Source organism: Scardinius erythrophthalmus (assembly GCF_964197995.2).
Source record: "Scardinius erythrophthalmus genome assembly, chromosome: 6".
In the NCBI taxonomy this organism is placed as follows: Eukaryota; Metazoa; Chordata; class Actinopteri; order Cypriniformes; family Leuciscidae; genus Scardinius; species Scardinius erythrophthalmus.
Window position 1 is genome coordinate 41797474 of NC_138226.1, and position 22460 is coordinate 41819933.

General features: G+C 37.1%; 1 protein-coding gene across 4 annotated transcripts; it reads right to left on the minus strand.

Annotated features, from left to right (window-relative positions):
• Positions 1 to 210: 210 nt before the first annotated feature.
• On the minus strand, positions 211 to 12375 carry LOC308692220 (NACHT, LRR and PYD domains-containing protein 1 homolog). 4 transcript variants are annotated; one of them, XM_081368037.1, is made up of 12 exons: positions 11808 to 12375; positions 11576 to 11640; positions 10246 to 10317; positions 9820 to 10068; positions 8919 to 8963; positions 7084 to 8758; positions 6880 to 6963; positions 6686 to 6757; positions 6056 to 6325; positions 4290 to 4376; positions 3934 to 4047; positions 211 to 2269 (listed from the first exon to the last, which is right to left on the minus strand). In XM_081368037.1, exons 3-12 carry the CDS (start codon positions 10262 to 10264, stop codon positions 2257 to 2259), a joined length of 2628 nt encoding a protein of 875 aa, XP_081224163.1. In that variant the 5' UTR covers positions 10265 to 10317; positions 11576 to 11640; positions 11808 to 12375; the 3' UTR covers positions 211 to 2256. The 4 variants fall into 4 exon arrangements, 3 of the variants coding, with proteins under 3 accessions (XP_081224163.1, XP_081224165.1, XP_081224164.1); XM_081368039.1 differs by having other exon boundaries at positions 9820 to 10053; positions 11808 to 11947; XM_081368038.1 differs by lacking the exons at positions 11576 to 11640; positions 11808 to 12375 and adding an exon at positions 11235 to 11367.
• Between the last annotated feature and the right edge of the window lie 10085 nt (positions 12376 to 22460).

Below are 22460 nucleotides of genomic sequence, written 5' to 3' on the forward strand. Positions count from 1 at the left end.
GAGTTACTGCAGGCTGTCTGTGGTTGCCTAGCAACATCAGAACTGCAAGCAACATTAATATTGAACTTATCTGATCATGCATATATCACCAAAAGGCCGAAATTGGGTGAACTAGTGCAAAAAATGCCCGTGCAAAATCAGTTTTTGTGTGTGTTTTTAGTAATTGTTGGTTTGGTGTGTGCTCATTGTTACAATTACACAGCAAAAGTTCAGTGACATTTTTATTTGTGCATGGTAAAAAGCACACAGTGAACTCCGAGAAAACGCTATGCTTGAGCAAACAGTTTGTGAATAGGCAACTACAAATGATGCCCGTGAAAGAGACTGTGAACGCATTGAATAGGATATGTTTAGTTGGTGAATAGCATAGGCTATTATTACACAGTAGCGACAACGTTAAGCGCACCAGAATGAAATATAATATTCAGAAGTAAACACTAACAGCATAGCTGACATACAGATTCAGTTTACATCCACAAATGAATAAGCACCTCGATTCAGGGAGCAGTGCAAAGTGCCCGTGCAAAATCAGTTTTTGTGAGCTGATCGCCGTCAAAAAAGTTCAGGAGATATTTCTTGCGATGGCAATATGATCAAAAATAACTTTATATTGATTCAATGGATTAATAGCATTTTGAAAAAAAAAAAAAAGTCATGAATTTATTGCATTTTTGGGAAAAAATAATCCGTTTTTATAATAAATCTTAAAAAATTCAAATCCAGATTTTGATTTTCAATGTTGTTATAACCTAAAGATTCTATGTGAAAGTTTGAAACAGAAAATAGTGGTTTTCACACATTTAGTGGTTATCTCACATTCGAGAGATATGCGAATAACACACAGACAGACAGACGGACGTTTCTGTAATTTATAGATAGATGGATTTATCACGTTCGGGAACCAAACTATAATATTCAGAAGTAAACAGTGTAGCTGACTGAGTGTTTATGTCAGAATGTTTATTTTTAAACCACAGCCTTCTTGGGGCTTCTTTGACCGATACAACTCTCTAATGTCAGAATGTTTATTTTTAAACCACAACCTTCTAAAAATGATATATTTAACGATATCTTTTGCATTTCTCATCCAAACAATGTCAAACTTGGCACTGCACTTACTCGTGCCCGTGGCGAGACACCTGTCGAGTTTGAAATCAATCGGACTAACGGTTCGAGAGATATGCGAGGAACAGACACACACACACACAGACAGACAGACAGACAGACGTTCCTGTAATTTATAGATAGATGTTTGTCAGGCCGCCGAGGGCACACCCTTCGACGAAAACTCTAGATCTTCGCAATTTAACGTCACAAAGGCCTTAAGATTACACTCACCAAATTTGAAGAGTATCAGATCAAATCTGTAGGAGGAGTTCGTTAAAGTACAACATCAGGAAATTACGAAAAATGCCCAAAATCCAGGAGGAAGTTCAAAATAGCTCACTTCCTGTTGTGTTTAGGGCTATGCTCCAAGAGACTTTTCTGTAGGTATTGGGTCATTACATGTATGTACCAAATTTCATACCTGTACGTGAAACCAGGAGCCGGGGCAAAATGTGGGGGCAATAATTTACCGAATTTGCCCCCCCCAATTCTGAAAACCATATCACACGTAAATTTTCACCACTTCTGAAGCGTGTGCAAAGTTTCATGAGTTTTCGAGCATGTTTAGGCCCTCTAAAAAGCGATTCACTTTGGAGAAGAAGAATAATAATAAACGGAGCAAAAACAATAGGGTCCTCTCACCATCGGTGCTCGGGCCCTAAAAAACAACATTTTTTTTACTGGCTCATTGTCAAGGTTGTTTCAGATCAACACCTGCAAGTGACTACTAGGTGTCACTGTTGAGATGGGTGTCAGATTGTTTCAAAGCCTCGACACAATATGGCACATTTGCTTCAACTGTTTCATTGCTTCATGAAGCCTCGATCTGCCCACCACTAAAGTGCTAACAGAGAAATGTAAGGGTAATCTGTATTCCAGGTCATTAAACAGGCGGTAGTCAATATCACAAATATAGCCCTTCACAGGAAACAAATGAATAACTTATCTTTCAATCAAACACTCATATGAACACTCCAAAGGTAAATACTCTCAACAGTCTTTAACACTCTAGCAGTAGTTAAAGCCAGGCAAGCAAAACAGCATGTGAGCACAAAAGGGTAATGAAGCAGAAACAAAGGAGGCATTTATACACATCCAGGTGTCAGCTGATCAATCAGGGCGTGGCACCAATCAGACTGCAGGAACCAATCAGGTCGTACACCTACCACAAGAGCATAAATTTTGTGATTACAATGCATGTAAAAGACTTCAGAGTTGTTTGGTGTCTTTATTCACTTCCACAGCTCCAGGTAAAAATGCTGCTTTTGCAGTTTTCTCCGAGCTGTAATGCTGTACCATTACGGCCGTTTCACACATACTCCGTGTGCAGTGCGTGTGCGGTGCGTATGCAGTGCAGGAGCAGCACATGCGATAGTGCTTTCACATATGCTGCGTTTGCCGTGTGTAACTGATCCGCTGCTGTAGGCTATAACACAAATACATACTCACTATTTGTATTTCAAATCCAGAAGTTATCAGCAACTTTTATTTAAAAAAAGTTTTTTTGTCAGCATTGCAATTCTCTTTGTACACATATACACTCTTTAATAGACGTATTCACGTTTAAACACAATTTAAACAACATATTATTAAATGCATTACTTCTATAATTATATATTAAGTTGCTCAAGCAAGGTAAAATATTTTACCATGTTCATTAAAATCGAATAGCCTACATTTTAAATTAAAACGTAATATTGACAAAAACAGCAGACTCATACCCTTTCTTTTGCATAATTTAAATCTTTATACAATAAACCTTGCATGTCACAATAAAGAACTTGTTTCTCCACGAATGAGACAAGTGATGTTCATTATGCCTTGTTGAAGTAAATTGTATTTTCCCTTGATTTACCCCGGTCTTAACGTCTCAGCATTGCGATTCTCTTTGTACACATATACACTCTTTAACAGACGTATGCACGTTAAAACAATTTAAACAACGGCAGCCTATTATTCAATGCATAGCCGACTTCTACTTATATTAAGTTGCTCAAGCAAGTGATAATATTTAACCATGTAGCTTACATATTAAATCGGAACATTTTAAATTAAAACTTAAAATTGACAAAAACAGCCCACTCGCATGCCTTTTCTTTAAATTTCAATACAATAAATCTTGCATGTCACAAAGAACTTTTTTTTTTTTTTACCTCCACGAATGAGAAGTGTTGTTTATGTCGCCTTGTTGAAGTAAATTATAGCTTTCCTTGCTTTACCCCGGATTGTGAAAAAAGTAGTATTTAATTAAATACATTTATGGTGAGATTACTACATTTTAATTCATTAATCGCATTTATGGTGAAATTTCTACATTTCAGGTTTCAATCTGTGTTCATTTTGACCACGAAACATGCGCTGTCACTTTAATTCAGCGTTTGCAGCACAGCAAAAATAGACTCGGTGCGGAAACGATCTCTGCACTGCTGTATACGCACCGCAACTGGAACGGATCGACGGACTGCAACCGCGTGCAGTGTGAAAGCTCTTAACCTGTTAACATGGGTACGGAAAAAAATACGCACCGCATACGCACTGCAAACGGAGTATGTGTGAAACGGGCGTTAGTCACAACACGAGGGCCTTAGAAATGGAAAGACAAGAGATAAACCATGACAGAGAAATATGAAAAAGCTGACCAGTAGGATAGGATCCACAACTCAAACTATGATCATTTGCTATTGCGCTGAAAACATTTAGTATGCAATGTTCAAAAGAAATTGTATAAATCATAAGAAAACTTTTGTGTTACTGGCTCGTGTCATATTACAGTTCTCATTTTTTTATTGGGGAATTCTTATAGTGTTAATCTCAGTCTTAACTTACTCTTGCAAAGTTTCCTTAGAAAAGCCCTGGTCATTCAGAAGAATCTTCACCTTCTGGTTACATTTCAACTTTTCATCGAGAAAGTCAAAAAAATGGCTTTTATTGCAATTGGACCTTGAGCACAAAAAAGGAAGAGCACAAATGAACCTTCATAAGCACAAAGCATAGCATCACTACAAAGTGTTTAACAAACCTGATATTTGCTTTTAATGGAGTGTAATCATTATAACAATAATTTGTGTGAGAAACAGACCTACATTTAAATTGTTATTGAATTAATGAACTACAAGATCTAGGGTGGACGTAAAGAAAACTTATTTTATGAATAATAATTCTCAAGCTTTTGGTTTACAAACCCGTTAAATGTCATCATACAACTTGGTCTTGTGTTTGAGCTCTGCAAGATCCTGATTCCATTCTCCAGTAAAAATCCAGCATTTACCCTAGATGTGGAAACACATTATACAGATACAATGAACAAGATTGATAATGCCATTCTTCACATTTGCTTATTACACATTCATTTAAACAATTCCATAACAGTTTAAATGGATGAAGGCCATGAACTACAGATGGGCAGTTTCATTTGCTTTGTAAGGTTATCTGATATAGCAAGAGCATTGCAAAACTGCTAAACTGCCAAAATAAATAAACAAATAAAAATAATAAAATAATAATAATAAATAATAATAATAATAAAACATTAATATAATAATAATAACAAATACAATAGATCTTTTGTTTTCTAAACCTTTTTTTGTTTCTAAGGTTTTCATTTCCTCAAAGGTGTGACTGTGTGATCAGTGTCATTAATTCATAGCCTTTTAATGTTTTAAAAGTTAACTAAGAAAAATTAGACTCTGCCATGTCATTCATAACCTGTGTCTTTCTTTCTTCTGCAGAACACAGAAGAAGATATTTTGAATAATGCTGGTAATAAATGCTGGTTTTGATTCATTGCATTTCTTGTCCAAACAATGGAAGTCCATGGGATCGGAAACTGTATTACACAAGCATTCTTTAAAATAACTTCTGTTGTGTTCCTCAGAAGAAAACAGGTTTTGAACAACATGAGTAAATGATGACAGAATTTTCCTTTTTGGATGGACTATCCCTTTGAATTTAGAGACCGTTCTTATCAATAGTGTTGCTTTCGTCAATGAAAATTATGACTAAATATCGTTGTCAACGAACCTTTATCACCTGACGAAAATGAGACGAGAGACAATGTAAATGCTGGTCATGTGACAATGACTATAATTAAATGTATAATGCAATATTGTTGACTAATAAAAACGAGACTAAATGTGGTTTACAAAATAAAAACTATGCTAAAATGTCTCTTCATTTTCATTGACCAAAACGAGACGAGATGAAATGTTATGACGTGATCAAGTTTAGTTGTAAAGCACGTTTCACACGTGCGGGTGAATTTAGTTTCACTTTCTCTGGCAGCGCAATATCAAACATAGCCTAAATGTCTTGCCCTTGTGGAGGATAAAATTCGCTCTGTCTTCAGACCATATGTATATATATCAAGTAGAAAACATGAAGATATCAGAAAAGAGATCGATGGGCTCTTTCCTGCTCGTGTCACACATACCAAGGCTATATCAAACGTCTTTGTGTGGAAAATGTGTGTTTTTAAATAGATTTAACTTTATTATATTATTTAAGTTACATGCATAAAAATGTGTGTTGTTTCTATGACGGAATTGCTCAAATTATCACTTCATTGGTCCATAACCACCGCGATGGTAAAAAAAAACTGCCACCGTCACAGCCCTAAATATAATAAGATAACCTTGTTTGAAATACTATACTGACTGGGTTAAATAGAATTGCATTACTAAAAAGAGACTAAATTACAATTTTCATTGACTAAAACTAGACTAAATGTCATCAGTTTTCGTCGACTAAAATTAGATGAAAGTAGTCATGGATAATTCTGACTAAAATAAGACTAAAATGCTCAGACTTTTAGTCGACTGAAACTAATAAAAACTAAAATGGCAGCTTGACACAAAGACTAAAACTAAAATTAAAACAGGCCGACAAAAACACTACTACTTAACAACAGACAAATTCAAACAGAACAGAGGTGATTTCAGATGTTTCTCACGTGAGTTCGGTTAGACTGGGGCAGTTCTGGGTCATCTGGAGGATCCGATTAGACCATATCTCATTTAGACAGTACACGCTCATTTCCATCTTTTTCAGGTTAGAGAAGGAACAGAGAAATGACAGTATTGCTTCTGAATCCCTTTGGTGAATTATAATTTGAAAAAGTCTGGTCCAGTCGATGTTGAATATCTCTGAGTGTGGAAAGGTGAGACTGAATGATTCCAAATCCAGATGGGAAAGCGGATTTAGGCGAATCTCTATGCAGATACTATAAAAAAAAGAATTTAAGCAGATTCAAGTTGTCTTTGTGTCTATAAGTCAATCATTTCTTACCTAGAATATCTTTTATGTGACTTGTTTCACAATATTTACAGCCAATATTTACATCATTAGCAATAGTCAAAAAAGATAAAAGTGTGTACCTTTTAAAAAAAAACATTTTTTTGGGTGACCAATTTAGTTGCATTATTACTAATAGAATTATAATCTATTAGATTGCAGAGACCAAGTATGCCAGATAAATGGAAGAACAAGATGATGATATAATTGGTTATACAAAACATGTTAATCACATAATTATTTCTATTATACCTATTTGATGAAAATAAAAATATCACTTGTTCTTCACCTGGACGGCTCTTTGTTGATTGACAGATCAAGTGAGTTGATATACATTATTTGGTGGAAGCCGGCACGAACACTGCAAACCAAAGCACAGAAAAAATATACATGAACCTTAAAGTTAAACAAAAGCACATTAAAGGATGATAGCATGTGTGCATAAAACACATCAAATGTATAAAATATATTTTAAAACATTACCTCTGTGAGCTCAGGGTCTGTCCTCTCGCGAGAGCGTAGATCAGTTCAACAAGATCAGAGTCTGATGGATCCATTATATCCAACCTTCAAAATCAAATCCAGAACATCACTGTACAGACTAATTAAGTTTACCTTGCAACAGCAAATTATAGATTAGATATTAATTACATCCACCAAATATCTGTTTTAGACCAATGCATTTACTTTGCTTTTTTAAACTTGTGAAGTTCAGGAAAAATCATAGACAAATCTTCCGATGTCAAACGTAAAGAGATTTCTTCAATGCTCTGACAGCACTGAGAGCAGTACAGCAGGACACAGACGTCTGTTCTTCTGAGGTATGTATACTCTAGATCAATCTTTCCCCTGGATTCCACTGCTTCTTTCACAAAGTCTTCTTCATGAAGTTCATAGAGACAGTGAAGAACAAACAATACTGTTTTCGAAGAGAAGAAAAAACCTTTAACCTCTTTGAAAATCCATTCTTTCATAAGAGCCTGTGCTTTTGGATGAATGAGCAGACCATGATCTTTAAGTGTGAGTGTCACATCCTTATTCAACAAACCAAATGCAAATTCTACCACAGCTGGTTTTGTGAAAATATCATCGAAAAACCTTGTAAGTTTCCTCTGGGACTTTTCTTCATCCAGAAGGACATAGTACAGAGCAGTGAAGAACTCCTGAAAGCTGAGATGCATGAAACTGAACATCGTCTCCTGGTGGATTCTTCTCTTAAACAGGAACTTGCACAAGAATGGATTTCCAGCAGGGTCTGAAATGGTTTCATTCACACTTTTCTCATCCAGCAGGACTTGCTGTTCCAGCATCCCTCTCTCTGCCAGCTGACCCAGACTCCTCAGCAGGGTCGGGACGGACTGACTCAAACCCTGGCAGTGATGCTCCAGAAGAGTGCACACAAAGTCCACGTAGATGGAGGTGGTGGTTTCCAGTCCGCTTGTCTTATTTGCACCATATTTGAATCGCTCCTGGATAGTTGTGCAGATGATCCAGCAGACGACAGGGATTGAGCAGGCAGTGATGAGGGTTTCATTTGCCTTCACATATGTATAAGCCTCCCTGAAATGGTCCTCATTTTGAAAAAACTTCTGGAAGTACTCCTCCACCCCCTTTTCTGAAAATCCCACAATCTCAGAGAAACGCTGAGGTCCTTTGAGCAGATTACTGAGTGTGTTTGTAGCTGTAGATCTGGAGGAGACCAGCAGGAAAGACTCTGGCAGGATTCGACCCCTCAGCAGGGCACAAAGAGTGTCCACAGGTGAGGCTTTCTGAAGCAGATCAGTGTGTGCTGACGTGTCAATAATGTCCTGTGTGAGTTTCAGCTCATCAAATCCATCAATGACCACAAGCACCTTCTCTGGCGACTGCTGTAAAATCTGTGAGATCTCATGTGATGATAAACTACAACTGCAGCTCAAGATCTCCACCAAACTCTTCTCGCCAGGAATGCGATTTATTTCTTTACACTTTAAGTGGAACACAATATCAAACCGCCCTTTGTAGAGGTCACCAGATGCCCAGTCCATCATGATCTTCTGCACAGTGAAAGATTTCCCGTTTCCAGAATTTCCCTGCAGTATCACAGATCTAGGACTGATCCTGTGGTCATCTGGGTCGAACAGAGAGTTGAGATGGACAGAGTCTCCACTGCTCCTGGAGCTGAGGACCTGCTGGAAGCTCTCTCCACTGAAGCAGATCTCTTCTTCTCGCTCTTTTCGATCTCTATGTTTCCGAAGGATCAGAGGTTGTGTGAAGCGCTCAGACAGCAGCACATGTTCACCAGGCAGTGAGTTATACTCAGTCACATACTGATTCTCGCTGCAGATCCGCTTCATATATTTGTGAATCACTGGGCTGATTTCTGTAGAAGAGGTCAATGTTCAAAGAGTTAGTTTTTTTTTTTCCTGATTCTAATACAGTAAGAAATTCCAGAGCAGACAAATACCAACTAAATCACGAGGTCGATGGAGTGCAATATTTAAAATATTGTAAAATTCAATATTATAAAATTCATCAGTCACCTGAGGAATGTGTTTTTTCAGAGTGTGTGTGATGTCCTGTGGAGCCTGTAGAACATTAGACACACTTGATACATTGATATATTGATTAAGGCATTTCACATATATTTTACATCAATCTATCTATCTTGCTGTCTGTCTGTCTGTCATCTATCTATCTATTGCTGAACACATTTATTAGACCATCACCCAATGTAAGGTTTGTGCCACAACTGCCCTAAGCTAACAGTATTGGTGATACACATTTTTTGAGAAGGGAAAAAATAAGTACAGACTGCACATCATTAAAAGTACTCATGAAGTCTATCCATAAGTGGAAATTAGTTATTTTTGCATTTTTTAGAGCAATTTTCTACTTCCGGTTTAAAAAGCAAAGACTCTCAGCTGATCCATGTCTACATATAGGAATACGACGTCTATCACTGTATTCATATATAAGCTCCTCCAGTATTATCAACAGTATTATCCTCCATCCCCAGCTCCACCTCTCGTCAGTCAGGATTTGGAATTCTGATTCCCCTTTGAATCAGACTAAATTCTCGAATTATGTTGTACATTAGAATATTGACATTAATGACATCTGCAATACATTCATGTTGGTTCTGTTCTGTTTACCCTAAAGGGGGTTATTGCTGCTCTCCCTGCTCTTATCCATGCTAGGCTGCCCAGAACATAACTATACCGCTAATCCAAAAAAAATGCTAACTGTCAATCGTATTTGATGATAGTGGTCCTGACAGAAATAAGTGACCAAGATGGAAAATTAAGACAAAATATTTAAGGTTCCTACTTCCTAGAAGAGCTTCTGCAATTTGTGCAATGCCTGTAAAAGTACATATTTTAACAGTACATACTGTAGGTCTAGACACATGTGGTATAATAGCCAAAATTAGTGTGCTCTTACCTAAGTCTCTCAACAGATATGGCTCATGCTTTTCCAGTCTAGAATAAAAGGCAGATTTAACCTTGTCTCCTCCAGAGTGCAACACTTTATAAAACTCTCTCATTTTCTCCTGGTTAGTATCTGCTGCTTTGATCTCACAGTACGGCTCCCATTCCAGCATGCCACCGGACAGCAGCTCATCCGCTATCGCCTTAACACACTTTACTCTCTGGACAAGTTTCGCCCAGTGGGCATCTACAAACCGAGCACCTGGTAGAGAGATAATATAATAACTGCTCACAAGCAAGAACGTGATTTCATAAGATTCAAGAACGGCATATTCTATAGTGTAGCAAGTACTTATTTCGGCAACTTCACTTTTAATCCGTGTAATGCAGACTTTTTTTTCATATGACTATCTCTGCTTTTACTGTGGTAACTACTTACGCTCTGAGTCTTGGTCCATGGTGTCTCATAAGTGTCTATGATGTGTTGTAGAGAGCTGTCTTAAGTTGTCCTCTAGGAAATGAAACATAATGCACATAGTGTGAGATGGTTGAAGAGAGCTTTTGTGACCCATGGTTAAAGATTACACTATTGGTATGCAGTAAATTAAGTGGCATGTAGAAAAATTAATAATGAAAGTATATCTTAAAGTACACCCCGAAATAACCATATATGGAGCATACAATGCCTAGTTTTACTATGCATATCCTCATCTGCATATCATTTGCATATGATTATTCATCCACATGATACTGTGTTTAACGGTACCAGACATTAGGAAAGTATGATATACGGATGTCACATTTTATTAATAAAAATCATTTAGTAGCCTATCCTTGCCTTGTTTTTGAATAAATAAATCAAATAGTGTAAAATACATTTCAGAGAAAGTTTTTCTCAATATTTTCCACTGGCCAAATAGTATTTTTAATTGATCTGTATTTTTAATGGAAACAGATAGACCTTGTTGTGCATTATTTCCACTAAACTATTTTCTCAGACAATCTGCTATTATCATGCGCTAAGCAATTATCTCTGTAGTTGCAATTATCTCTGTAGTTAAAACATTAAAACACAGCATGCCACAGCAAAAGTGTCCAAAAGCATTGCATCCTCAACAAATATTTCTATTTATTGAATATAAAAATGTTGTAACTTCTCAGTAATGATTTCATGTAGTTTAAATGTTTAATACCATTAATGAGAATGGCATATTTAATCAAAAAAAATCAGAAATCAGAAGTAAAACGTAGTTTAAATCATTATTTACTTTTTAAACTGTTATTGTGAACATGTCTTTATGATTAGGACTCATAATGAAGTTTTACGGTTTTACTTAATCTGCCGTTAGATAAGATATATGCGTATAATGTATAATTTTCTTTAGATTATCTGTCTAAAAGGGACCAAAAATACATACTCCAACTCACCATCGATGTCGCCAAACTGCTCCATCTCCAAAACGTTCGTACGCATGGGTCAGAGTTTGCGTGCAGGTGCGAAGATTTTACCCCTACTGCACGTTTGTTTTTATAAATCACAACTTGCGTCGAAAGTGCCGTACGCCAGGGGATGTTTTGTGCGTACGCAACGTTTATAAATGAGACCCCTGGTCTGCAGCCTCCCCATGTAGAAAAACTCTGATATTGCACACTTAAGGATGTGTTGCAGTGCTAATACACCTGCCGTATTATCATTAAAATGCCACATGAAACAATACAACTTGTTAATCAAAAAAAAAAACGAGTACCGCACGAAAGAATTCACTTACCGCACTCAACTGTCCTGCACTCATCCGTCCCGCGTTTCAATCGTCCCGGCTCTCCTCTACTCAGTCTAAAAAAAATAGTAACAATAATAAAACACATTATGCTGCGCGTCTAGTCGCGGTTTAGAAAAACAATAATAATATCGATCGTGTAAGTGAGCAAAACTCATCTCGTGACTGCGAGGCTTCATGGCAGAAAAGTGATCAATAAGTTACGATCCAGTCTTGTTCTTACCTTCAGTGAAGTCTATATTCACGATGAAGATATCAAGGTCACGAATATTAATGTGTAATATTCATTTCTACACTATAGATCGAAAGTAGTTTGTGGACACGCCTCTTCTGAACTTCCTTTTTTGTTTTAGATATTCCTCCTCAAAGACAGACGGCAAAAGATCATCTCTCCAAAATAGTAGGCTACTGGTGTAAAACGTGGAAGGCTGATAATATTTCACAAGCTTTTTTCCCTGCATTTAACGTTAGGCTATAGCCTATAGCATAGGCCTACAATGTGCAAAAGCCGTCGCAATGTGAGTTAAAAGACGTGCTCCAGATAATATGGGGCTCCTCTCGTCGAAAAGTCAAGTAAGAGACCGTCGAGAAAGTACGGTTTGTTGCCGCGCTCTTCATTCCTAAACTATCAGACAGGCATCGTCTTGCAGCACTTTTGCAAATGCGATCTCATCCTGAAATAAATTACAAACTGCACCGCCGAATCAACCACGATCACACACAGTGCTCACCAATTCAGAATCAGCACAGAAAGTGATGACCTAATACTTCCTAGTCGTCCGATTTGTTCTATGGAATCGGTTCATCTAACGGTCCTCTCTCTCATTTGTAGCTTTGGAAAGTCTGATTCATTCTAGAGAATCGTTCTTAATTTAGAGATTCAACGATTCGAGTCCAATACAGCATTTCAGGTTATTTTTTTTATTTTTGTTGCGGACTATTTAGTTAATCATGTCTAATTAAATATTGCAGTTAAATATTCTACCAGTAGCCTATTCTAGTTTTTTATAAGCTATTATTATTAATTATATTAAACAAAAGTATTTTCAACAATTTCAACATTATTTCTATTTAACAAACATTCAAATTATTGGATAGCCTATAGAATAATACTTGGACAAAAGTTTATACTTCAAATAAACACAGATGTCTATGGTTGCGGTCAAAATAGAGTAGGCCTAAATCATTTCAGGTCAAATAATTTTAACTTCTAGACACTTCAAATAGCTTTAAAGGGGTGGTTGATTATGATTTCACTTTTCTAACTTTAGTTAGTGAGTAATGTTGCTGTTTGAGCATAAACAACATCTGCAAAGTTACAACGCTTAGAGTTCAAAGCAAATGGAGATAAATTTGCTTTTAAAGAAATAGTTTTTTAAGGACTACAACAAAAGACACATGAAGTCACCAATGCAGCGGGCAAGCTTGGAATAAGGAAAAGCTTAGATTCAGCGGATGGAGTTATTGCCTGTGGAAGATGACCTGAACACCGTTGTGTAAGTTGTGGCATTCTGGCATTACATGGCTTGGCCGCCCACATCATTCTGATCCTGACATAAATACAAATATATCACATACAAACTTATGTGATTTCTTTTGATAAAATATTTAATGAAACATATGGATAACAGAGAAATTAAAGCTACAATTAGCTTCAAGCTACACATGACAATTAATGAGATTAATACAACACTTTTATCACCATTGAGAGTTTTTAATAACTTCTGACTGTGATCCAATGTGTATTTTTGTCAAATGATGAGGCAGAAATATGTTGTTAATTACATTTTAGAATAATTTTATGGGGAAGATATGAAATTACGACTTCTGACTCAATCATATTTGTTAAACTTTCCTCCCTGCACAGTATTTGTTGTGATAGTGTCCTATTATGTTTAATTGTGTCTTATCACTATATTTAATAACACACCATGAGACCAAAACTCTGAGTGCTGTGCATCCTTCTTCACTGAAATCTCATTCAAGACACAGACATGAGCAATCAACAGATGATCAGTCTAACACATAAGTCAACTTAATCAGACACAGAGAGTGTCAAACCAAATCCACCACATCCCCCCTTTTTAACAAAGCTATGATTTAATATTTACATTCATTCTGGTTCACTCAAATCTCCCCATGTAAATATTCAAATCTATCAAACAGTAACTTTAATTAAATATTTGACTAATTTAAATAATCAAACTTCATATTTACTTCTAAGCGTTCACAGTAAACAACAATAGTCCAATAAAATTACTTTGAGAATACTTTGTGTCTTCGGTTACCAAATACTGTTTCCCTTTTCTGTTTTTTTCTTTTCTTTTCTTTTTTCACATGTCCACAACATAATCATTATATCTAGTTGGCCGTTTTACTTCTCCTCCACATCTAGTATGGCATGCCGGCTGCTCTTCCACTCTCACCGGAGAATTCACAGGTGATTGTTCTGCTGGTCGGGAGCCTGAGTGGAAGTCTCCTCCAAATGCTCATCAGGATCAACATCTTTGCACAGACTCTGATGTATCTTTCTCAAGTAGCGTCTATTTCTCCTGAATGTCTTTCCTGCTGGTGTTTGCACTGTATAAGACCGAGGTTCATCTCTCTTGTGAACCACCACTGCAGGCTCCCATCCACATCTCGTCTGCACATGTACTGTGGGTCCTGGAACCAGCTCAGGTACTGTCTTGGCATTACGGTTGTGCTGATGGCGCATTCGAGATTGCAAATCCTCCAGTCTTTTGTGTATATGTTGTGGGGTTGACTGTTGAAGAACAGCACTAGAGCATGGGAGTGTGCTCCGCAGGACTCTGCCCATCAGCATTTGTGCAGGAGATTCATTCAGGCCTGTCACTGGTGTATTTCTTAGTGACAGTGCATGTTTAACAGTCTTTATTGCTCTTTCAGAAAGTCCTTTGGACTGAGGATATCCTGGACTGGAGAATGTGAGCTTAAAGTCCCATGATGCCGCAAAGGACTTCATCTCATAGATGGCAAATTATACGTTCTCACTCACTAATTCTTTCTGGCGAAGACTGATTTCATCTTTTGTATCACTGAGTGGGCTGATTTGTCTGATAAATTCAGTACCTCTTTTTGTCATATAGTCCACTAGCAATAGATAAGACTGAACTCTCAGCTCGAAGATGTCTGCGCCAACCTTCATCCACAGTAGTTCTGGAGCGTCATGAGTGATGAGTGGCTCTTTTTGATGTAATTGGCTGGAGTTGTTGGCAGGCGCACATTTCTCCACCATCATCACTATGTCTAGTGCCATTCCAGGCCAGTATAGGGATTTTCTTGCTTTGGCCTTTGTTCTCTGGATACCTTGTTTTTTTATTTTTTTTTATTTGTTTATTTAACAGGGACAGTGCACTCAGCCATACCAGAATTTGCTACAAGCTAAATTTCATCTGTAGTCCCTGGGCAGGAAGAGGTAACATACAATTTATCCAACAAACACATATAAATATACCATAAAACATCATCACACAAGTAGCCTTTCAGACAACAACAAAGTTTCACATTCTTAAAAAACACAATAAAACAAAACAACAGAACAAAATAAAGTGCCATATTAATAGACACAACAATGCAATGTTAGGATACGACAAAAAAATGAGTTTTTTGAGTTTATGATTAATGGGTACATGATTGTATAGATTTTAACGATAATTTTATTTTATATTTAAAACAAGTAAATGAACTGATGTCTCTAATCTCGTTTGGGACTGAGTTCCAGTACTTAGAGGTTCTGATAGAGAAGGCTGATCTGCCAAACTCAGCACGTCTGTGCTGTACGGCACAGTGACCTCTACTGGTCGCCCTGGTTGTTCTCCGACTATCTGGGAGCAATGATATGAACAATGATATGAACTCCTCTAATGGGGGTGAGCTAACCTTGGTGAGCTACAGTAAGTGTAGCTTTTCTAAGATGACTTTTTTGAAGCTCTGAGGTATGATTATCTTGTCTCCTACCATCACAATGCCGTTTTGTACGCTGATTTTGTTCCGCATCAGAAGCTGTGTAGGCTACTGTTCACACCACGTCTTTTCTTTGGCCAGCCATTCTCTACCTTCTCACCTCTTTCAGTTGTTGGAGTGTCTGTGGACTCAGTGCATCTGTGGACTCCAAACCATGCACAACTTTCTCATCATAGAGGTATTCGCCATCATCAGCCTCCCTACTTGCAGTTGCACGGGATAGTGTATCGTCAATATGCGTGTGCTTGCCCGGACACAGAGAGTGTCAAACCAAATCCACCACAGTATTATTTGGTAAAAGTGCAACACTGATCTCCAAACATAAGTCATTCTACTTCAGATAAAGCATCACAATAAATCTCTGCTGATTATAGTAACTATAATTGATCCATTCAGTGTTTTTGTTTTGCGTGATCCTTATGAATATTGATTTAAATTAGGGCTGGGTAAAAATAACTAATTCTCATTTTTATTTGCTTCTTATTTTTATGAAGGAATATCACTTCTTAAATTCAAAGAATCAGTCTTTTAGTCAGTCATTTTTAGTTGATGAAAGAACAGAACATTGTAGTGCTCCTTCTATCCAATAAATCGCAGTTTGCTTTTGTGCTTTGTTTGTTATAAAGATTTCAAATTATGTCAATATTATTATCAAATTTAAACAATAAATACCATTTTGACATTTTTAATGTTGCGTGTTGTAGCTCCTTCGACCTCATTGTAGCCCCTCAGTTCAAGCGGTTCTTATCTGAATATCATTTCTTCCTTTTTACTAAAGTAAAACTATAAACTATCTATAGTAATAAACTATATAAACTACTATATAAATACTATACTATATAACTACTATAGTATAGTAATAAACTATATATACTACTATTAGAGGTCGACCAATATGTTTTTTTTCAGGCCGATGCCGATCTTTTGAAATCCCGGTCGGCCGATGGCCGATTAATGCTGCCAATTTATTGTGGCCGATGTTTGGCCGATTATGTGCTTGTTTTTAACCTCTATTTGAAAGATAAAATGTAACACAAATAATTACTTAAGATAGACAAGATTTCTCAACAAAAACATTTATTGAACACTTGACCAATCTGCACTTGTACAAAAGACAAAAAGACCTTGAGATATGTTTGGTAATTGTACCTGAATGAATTTAAAATGAATTTGCTACATTTCGGATTAATATATTTGTTTTCCTTAACATTTTAATTAACAGTAACTTAAACACTTTGACTGAGTATGTTTTTATGTTTCCACTGTTCGATCGCATCCGCGCCTCACACACACACACACACGCAGAGAGAGAGAGAGAGAAAGAGAAATATAAGTAAACACTTTGCGACTTTAAACACACGCGACTTTTCGATCGCGCCCGTGCCCCTCTCTCTCTCTCACTCACACACACACACACACACCATATTCCAGCATTGCAATCTTTACATCGCAGCCTGCTTCAGAGCTAAGGCGGGGCTACAGGTTAGGTGTCCCCAAAGAACCCGCGTATCTAACAGTAGTTCCGCATTTTGCACGCGTGTTTTATTTATTTTTATACCATGTAACGTTAAGCCTATTCTCCGTGTAAATTTATACACCGAACTGTGACGCCCGTACCGTTTCGGTTCAGTACGAATACATGTACCGTTCCACCCCTAGTCTACAGTGAAATACAGTCACACATTACACTGTTTGGCCAGCATTTTAACCGTGTTTAATCCAGCTACTAGCTAAAGGTATGCTAAAGTTAGCTGCTGACTAGCATCACGTTTCTAACGTCCATTTTCAGAGCATCCAAGAGAATCACAGGCATAACAGTAGCACTGAAATGAAGCACAGAAATCCGCATTGATATTCGGTCCGGTAGATAATGGTCGTTAAGGCACCAGTGCTGTATTAGCACCAGGTCTGTCTGGTTTTTTTTTTTTTTTTTTTTTTTGTTCTGCACGGATATCACCTGGATACAGTACAAGGAGGGGAACGAAACCCAATTGGGTTTATACAGAGTTCCACTCCACTTGCATAAATAAACAAAAAAGGTACGCAGACAAATAAGTTGAATAAATAAAAAGAGGGGAAAAACATTTTCAAAAGCATAATTATCCTAATGAAAGTAACTTAAAGGTCCCATGACATGAAATTTTCACTTTCTGAGGTTTTTTAACATTAATATGAGTTCCCCTAGCCTGTATATGGTCCCCAAGTTTCTAGAAATTTCAATCGGTGTAAATCGAGCTTTTGCTATCTTTCTCTGCCTTTGAGAAAATGGAAGCTCAATCGCGCTGATCTTGAATCTCCTCCTTGTGACGTTATAAGGAGGAATGTTACCTCCCCTGTCTCTGCTTTGCCCGCCCAGAGAATATTTCCGCCCATGAGAAAATGAGCTAGGAAGGAATTAACGTAGGAACGCGCGTGCGCGATTTTAGTTTGTCCACGAGAGATATCATGGCTTTTGAGCGAGCGAAGCATAACAATTGCTCAATAATTGGATGTACAAATGAACACCGAAGGGTTAATACAGAGCTGGGCTTGCTGAACGTCTGAAACTAAAGTCTGGATCACTCTCTTTGGCTCAGCTACACACCTCGGAACAGTAAGTCAACTAATGATATATAAGTGTGTTGCTTTACTGTTTATGTTTGCCTAGACTGTTACACGTAGAATGTGGCTGTCACATTAGCTATGCAGCCATGCAGTTTATGTGTGTGAGTACACACACTGTAACGCGAGTGTTGTACACTTCTTTGTTATTTGGATAACCGTTTTCCTGTTGGTTATATGGCGCGCGCGATATCCGCATTTCAAGATCGCAGAGCTTGATGATGTAATTGTAATAAGATAAATTACAGATGTTACAGATCTCTCATGAAAAGGCAACAGTAGGTTAGCGTTAGCTACATGATAATAACTGTAAACCATCCGAATAAAGTACCCTATCCAGACATAATATTTTAAACTAACCATTCGGAAATGTCCTGCTGGAACCGCTGAGTTGTTGCTTCTCCATCCGGATCAGATTCTGGGTCAAACTGAAATGCTTGAACGACTGCGTGTCTTCGTGCCATTGCTATATCCAACGTTAACATGCACGGACCGGTACCGTTGCGCAAGATGGTCAAGGCCACACCCACCCTCCACCTTGCGCCGCCTTTCTCCTCCTCATTAACATTTAAAGCTACAGACACCGAAACGGCCTGTCTGAAGGAAGCTCATTCTGGGACTGGCTTGTAGTGGCTATAATTCTGCACCGAGGCTGGATTTTTGAGAAGAGATTTCAGATACAGTACTAGGGACCACTAAGGCCTATATTAAAGCCTACAAAAAATAGCATGTCATGGGACCTTTAAAGTTACAGATGTTGAAGGGTAAAGGTAAAAGTAAAAGAAGAACAAAAGTAAAGAGCAGCATATGAGAGTCAGTAAGACTATAGTATACTGCAGGGAACTATAACAAAAAACTGTCATTGTAAAATCAAAAAATCTTTCAACTGTTTTTTAAAGACAAGCAGAGAAGACATGGATCTTAGGGACAAACTTAATTCACTCCATAGTTGAGGACCCCTAAAGCTGAGGTCAGTTTTATGACCTGAGGTTCTAGAGAACGGTAAGACCATATTTATTTCACTATGCCTTGTATGATGGATATGAGTATCTGAAATAAAAGTAAAGAAGTGTTGTAATGTTGGTGGGAAATCTTCTCTCTTATAAATAAACTTCTTAATAAATATGCATGATAAATAAACATTGACTTTCTCAATTGATAAAATCTTGTATCTGAGAAATAGAGGTGCAGAAGGAGCATATTTAGAAGAGTAGGAGATCATACGCAAGAACTTCTTCTGAATTTTAGAAATTTTAGCGAGATAAGTGGGAAAAGTAGCACCCCAGACAATATTACAATAATTCATAAAGGGAAATAAAAAGCTGTAGTAAAGCGTTAGATGAGCAGATGAGTGGATTGAAGCTAAAACAATTCTTAGAATATTTAACATTTTAGAGGATCTTGTACAGACTAGATCAACATGTTTGGACCAAGTTAAACCTTCGTCAATCAGAACACCGAGAAATTTTGTTGAAGCCACTTGAGTAACTGGAGCTCCATCAATTTCTATACCAGCATGTTCTTTGGGGTAGAATTTATTAATATTGTGAAATATCATAAAATTACATTTTTTGACATTGAGCGTTAGCTTGTTAGTGCGAAACCAATTTGATAATATTTTTAACTCGTCATTAACATGTTGGATCAGGGTGTCAAAATCCTTGTGTACTGCAATGAGATTGGTGTCATCTGCAAATAATATGGGTAGGAAATGATCACAACAAAGGAATAAATCATTAATATAAATTAAAAACAATAAAGGACCCAGAATAGAACCCTGAGGAACCCCAAATGAAATTTTAGAAGTTTTAGAAAAGAAACCATTGAGATAAACAAACTGTTCTCTGTTAGTAAGGTAATTGCGAAACCAAACTAAGGCAGTACCCTCCACTCCATATCTATTAAGCTTAGAAATCAAAATATCATGTGAAACAGTGTCAAAAGCCTTACTTAAATCGAGAAAAACACCGAGAGCAAATTTTTTATTATCAAGGGCATTTGATATATAATTTACAAGCTGTATTAATGCATGTTCTGTTGAATATTTTTTCCGAAACCCATATTGATGTTTGTATATAATGTTATTAATAATTAAATGTTTATTTAATCGTTCATAGACGAGTTTCTCAAATATTTTAGAGATACAGGGCAGAATGGATATAGGACGATAATTGCTAAACACCTTTGTATCACCTGATTTGAAAATGGGAATAACTTTTGCAATTTTAAGAGCTTGGGGAATAATTCCAGATTGAAATGATAAAGAGATTACATAAGTAAGAGGTTGAATAATATGATCGATGATCTCCTTAAGGAGGATACTCTTAATGCCATCGTGGCCAGGGGCTGAGTTCTTTAAAGAAAAAATAATATCACGGACCTCCTGCGTAGTTGGGTGATCAAGATTAGGGAGGGGAGAGTACCGCCCATTTATTTGGCTACATGGATCATTATCAGTTTTCTGGATATTATGTGCTAAATCAGAACCAATTTTGGTAAAGAAATTATTGAAGCCATCAGCTATATCAATAGGGTCTAATAGACACCTATCATGGTCCCTCATCTCTGTGGGTGCAGATGCAGCCTTCCTATTACGACTCAAAACCTGATTTATTATGTTCCAGGTTGATTTAATGTCATTAGAGACTCGATTAAACTGGTCGGCATAAAACTTTTTTTTAGTCGCCTTAATTAAGCTTGTGAATTGGTTCCTATATTTTTTGTATGTTTCTAGGTTATGAGGAGTAGGCTTGGTGACAGACTTGCGATACAACCGATTTTTCTTTCTGGATCGTTTCCTCAATTCACCGGTAAACCAGGGTTTGTCTCTAGCTACTTTGGATTTCAAAGCTATCAGAGGAAAACTGGATTCCAGAGAAGAATTAAAGAGAGTCAAAAATAAATCATAGGCTTTGATAGCATCCTGCAACAACATGACCTCATCCCATATGATAGAGCTGATGGCTAATTTGAATATTCCAATATTTTTAAGGGTGAAGTTTCGATATTTTACATGCACATTATTCGTAATACAAGCTCCAAAAACAGAATGTATCATTTGAAAGACTGGAAAATGGTCAGACACGTCACACCATAACAGCCCTGATGACACTTTATAGTCACATGAATTAAACAAAATATTATCTATAAGAGAGGCTGAGTGTGTGGTAACTCTGGTAGGTTTTGTAATTAAAGGGTAGAAGTTTACAGAGTACAGGGTGTTAAGAAAATCATGTGTAGCAGTGTGATCAGCGTGTAAGATATTCAAATTGAAGTCACCATGTAGCAAACAGAGCTTATGTTCCTTTGAATGAATATCTAAGGTTGAATCAAGTGCATCAATGAAAGTATTTATATCTGAAGCAGGTGGTCTGTAAATGCATCCAATCACAATGCTTCTCCCTTTAAATAAATAACATGAGGGAATTTCAATAAATAGAGATTCTACTAATGTTAAATTGAAGTGATTACTTAAATCCTTTCTGAGAATATAATTAAATGAATCAGACACGTACAGAGAAACTCCTCCTCCTCTTTTCATTTCTCTACAGGAGTGGATAGCATTATAGTGTTATAGATTACAGAGGTGTGATGTGTCATTATGGAGCCATGTTTCCGTAAATGCCAGAGCTGAGAAGGAGTGTGACAAGGTAGATACTGTAAGAAGGTTTTAAAGTGATCGAAGTTTTCTCTGAAGCTACGTGCATTCACATGAATCGTGGAGAACGAGGTTTGATCAGAATGTATAGGAGACAAGCAAGACAAGAAATTAAACTTCTGTTCGGTATAATATTCACACGACAAATTAACAGAGTTCAAATAATTGTTATTGGAGTCAGGATTAAAAAAGGTTTCATAAATTCCAGAGTTGTTGTCCATGTTCAGCTCAAATGGGTTCAGAATCCGTGAATCTATTTCAGGTTCTGCGTGTTTCCAGTCACTTGTTATGAAACTAGAGTCTATTGATGTCATAATAAAGAAATGATGAGATAGTACCTTGAAAGAACGTCATCACACCAAAACGACTCACGTTCCACCAACACATCAGGGTTAATCCTTTCACTCGAGAAACCCGAACAATCCATCGGCAGCAGTGGAAACAGGAGATCTTGAGACTGAAATGATTCATTTATATTCATCCAGCTGATTTGATTCCCGTATCGCCAAAACCTTCACATCCTCTGGTCGTAATCCATTCGTCTTAAGCTGTCTGTAGCTACCAAAGCAAAGCCAGTCCTTCACTAACCTATAGTGCATTGGTCACTTTTTTATTACTTATTATTTAGTGACA

Coding starts and splice junctions, on each gene's coding strand:
- LOC308692220 (XM_081368037.1), bottom strand. Junction 4,377..6,055: donor CCCAGTCTAACCGAACTCAC/GTGAGAAACATC, acceptor TTCCACATCTAG/GGTAAATGCTGGATTTTTAC. Junction 4,048..4,289: donor TGTATGATGACATTTAACGG/GTTTGTAAACCA, acceptor TTTGTGCTCAAG/GTCCAATTGCAATAAAAGCC.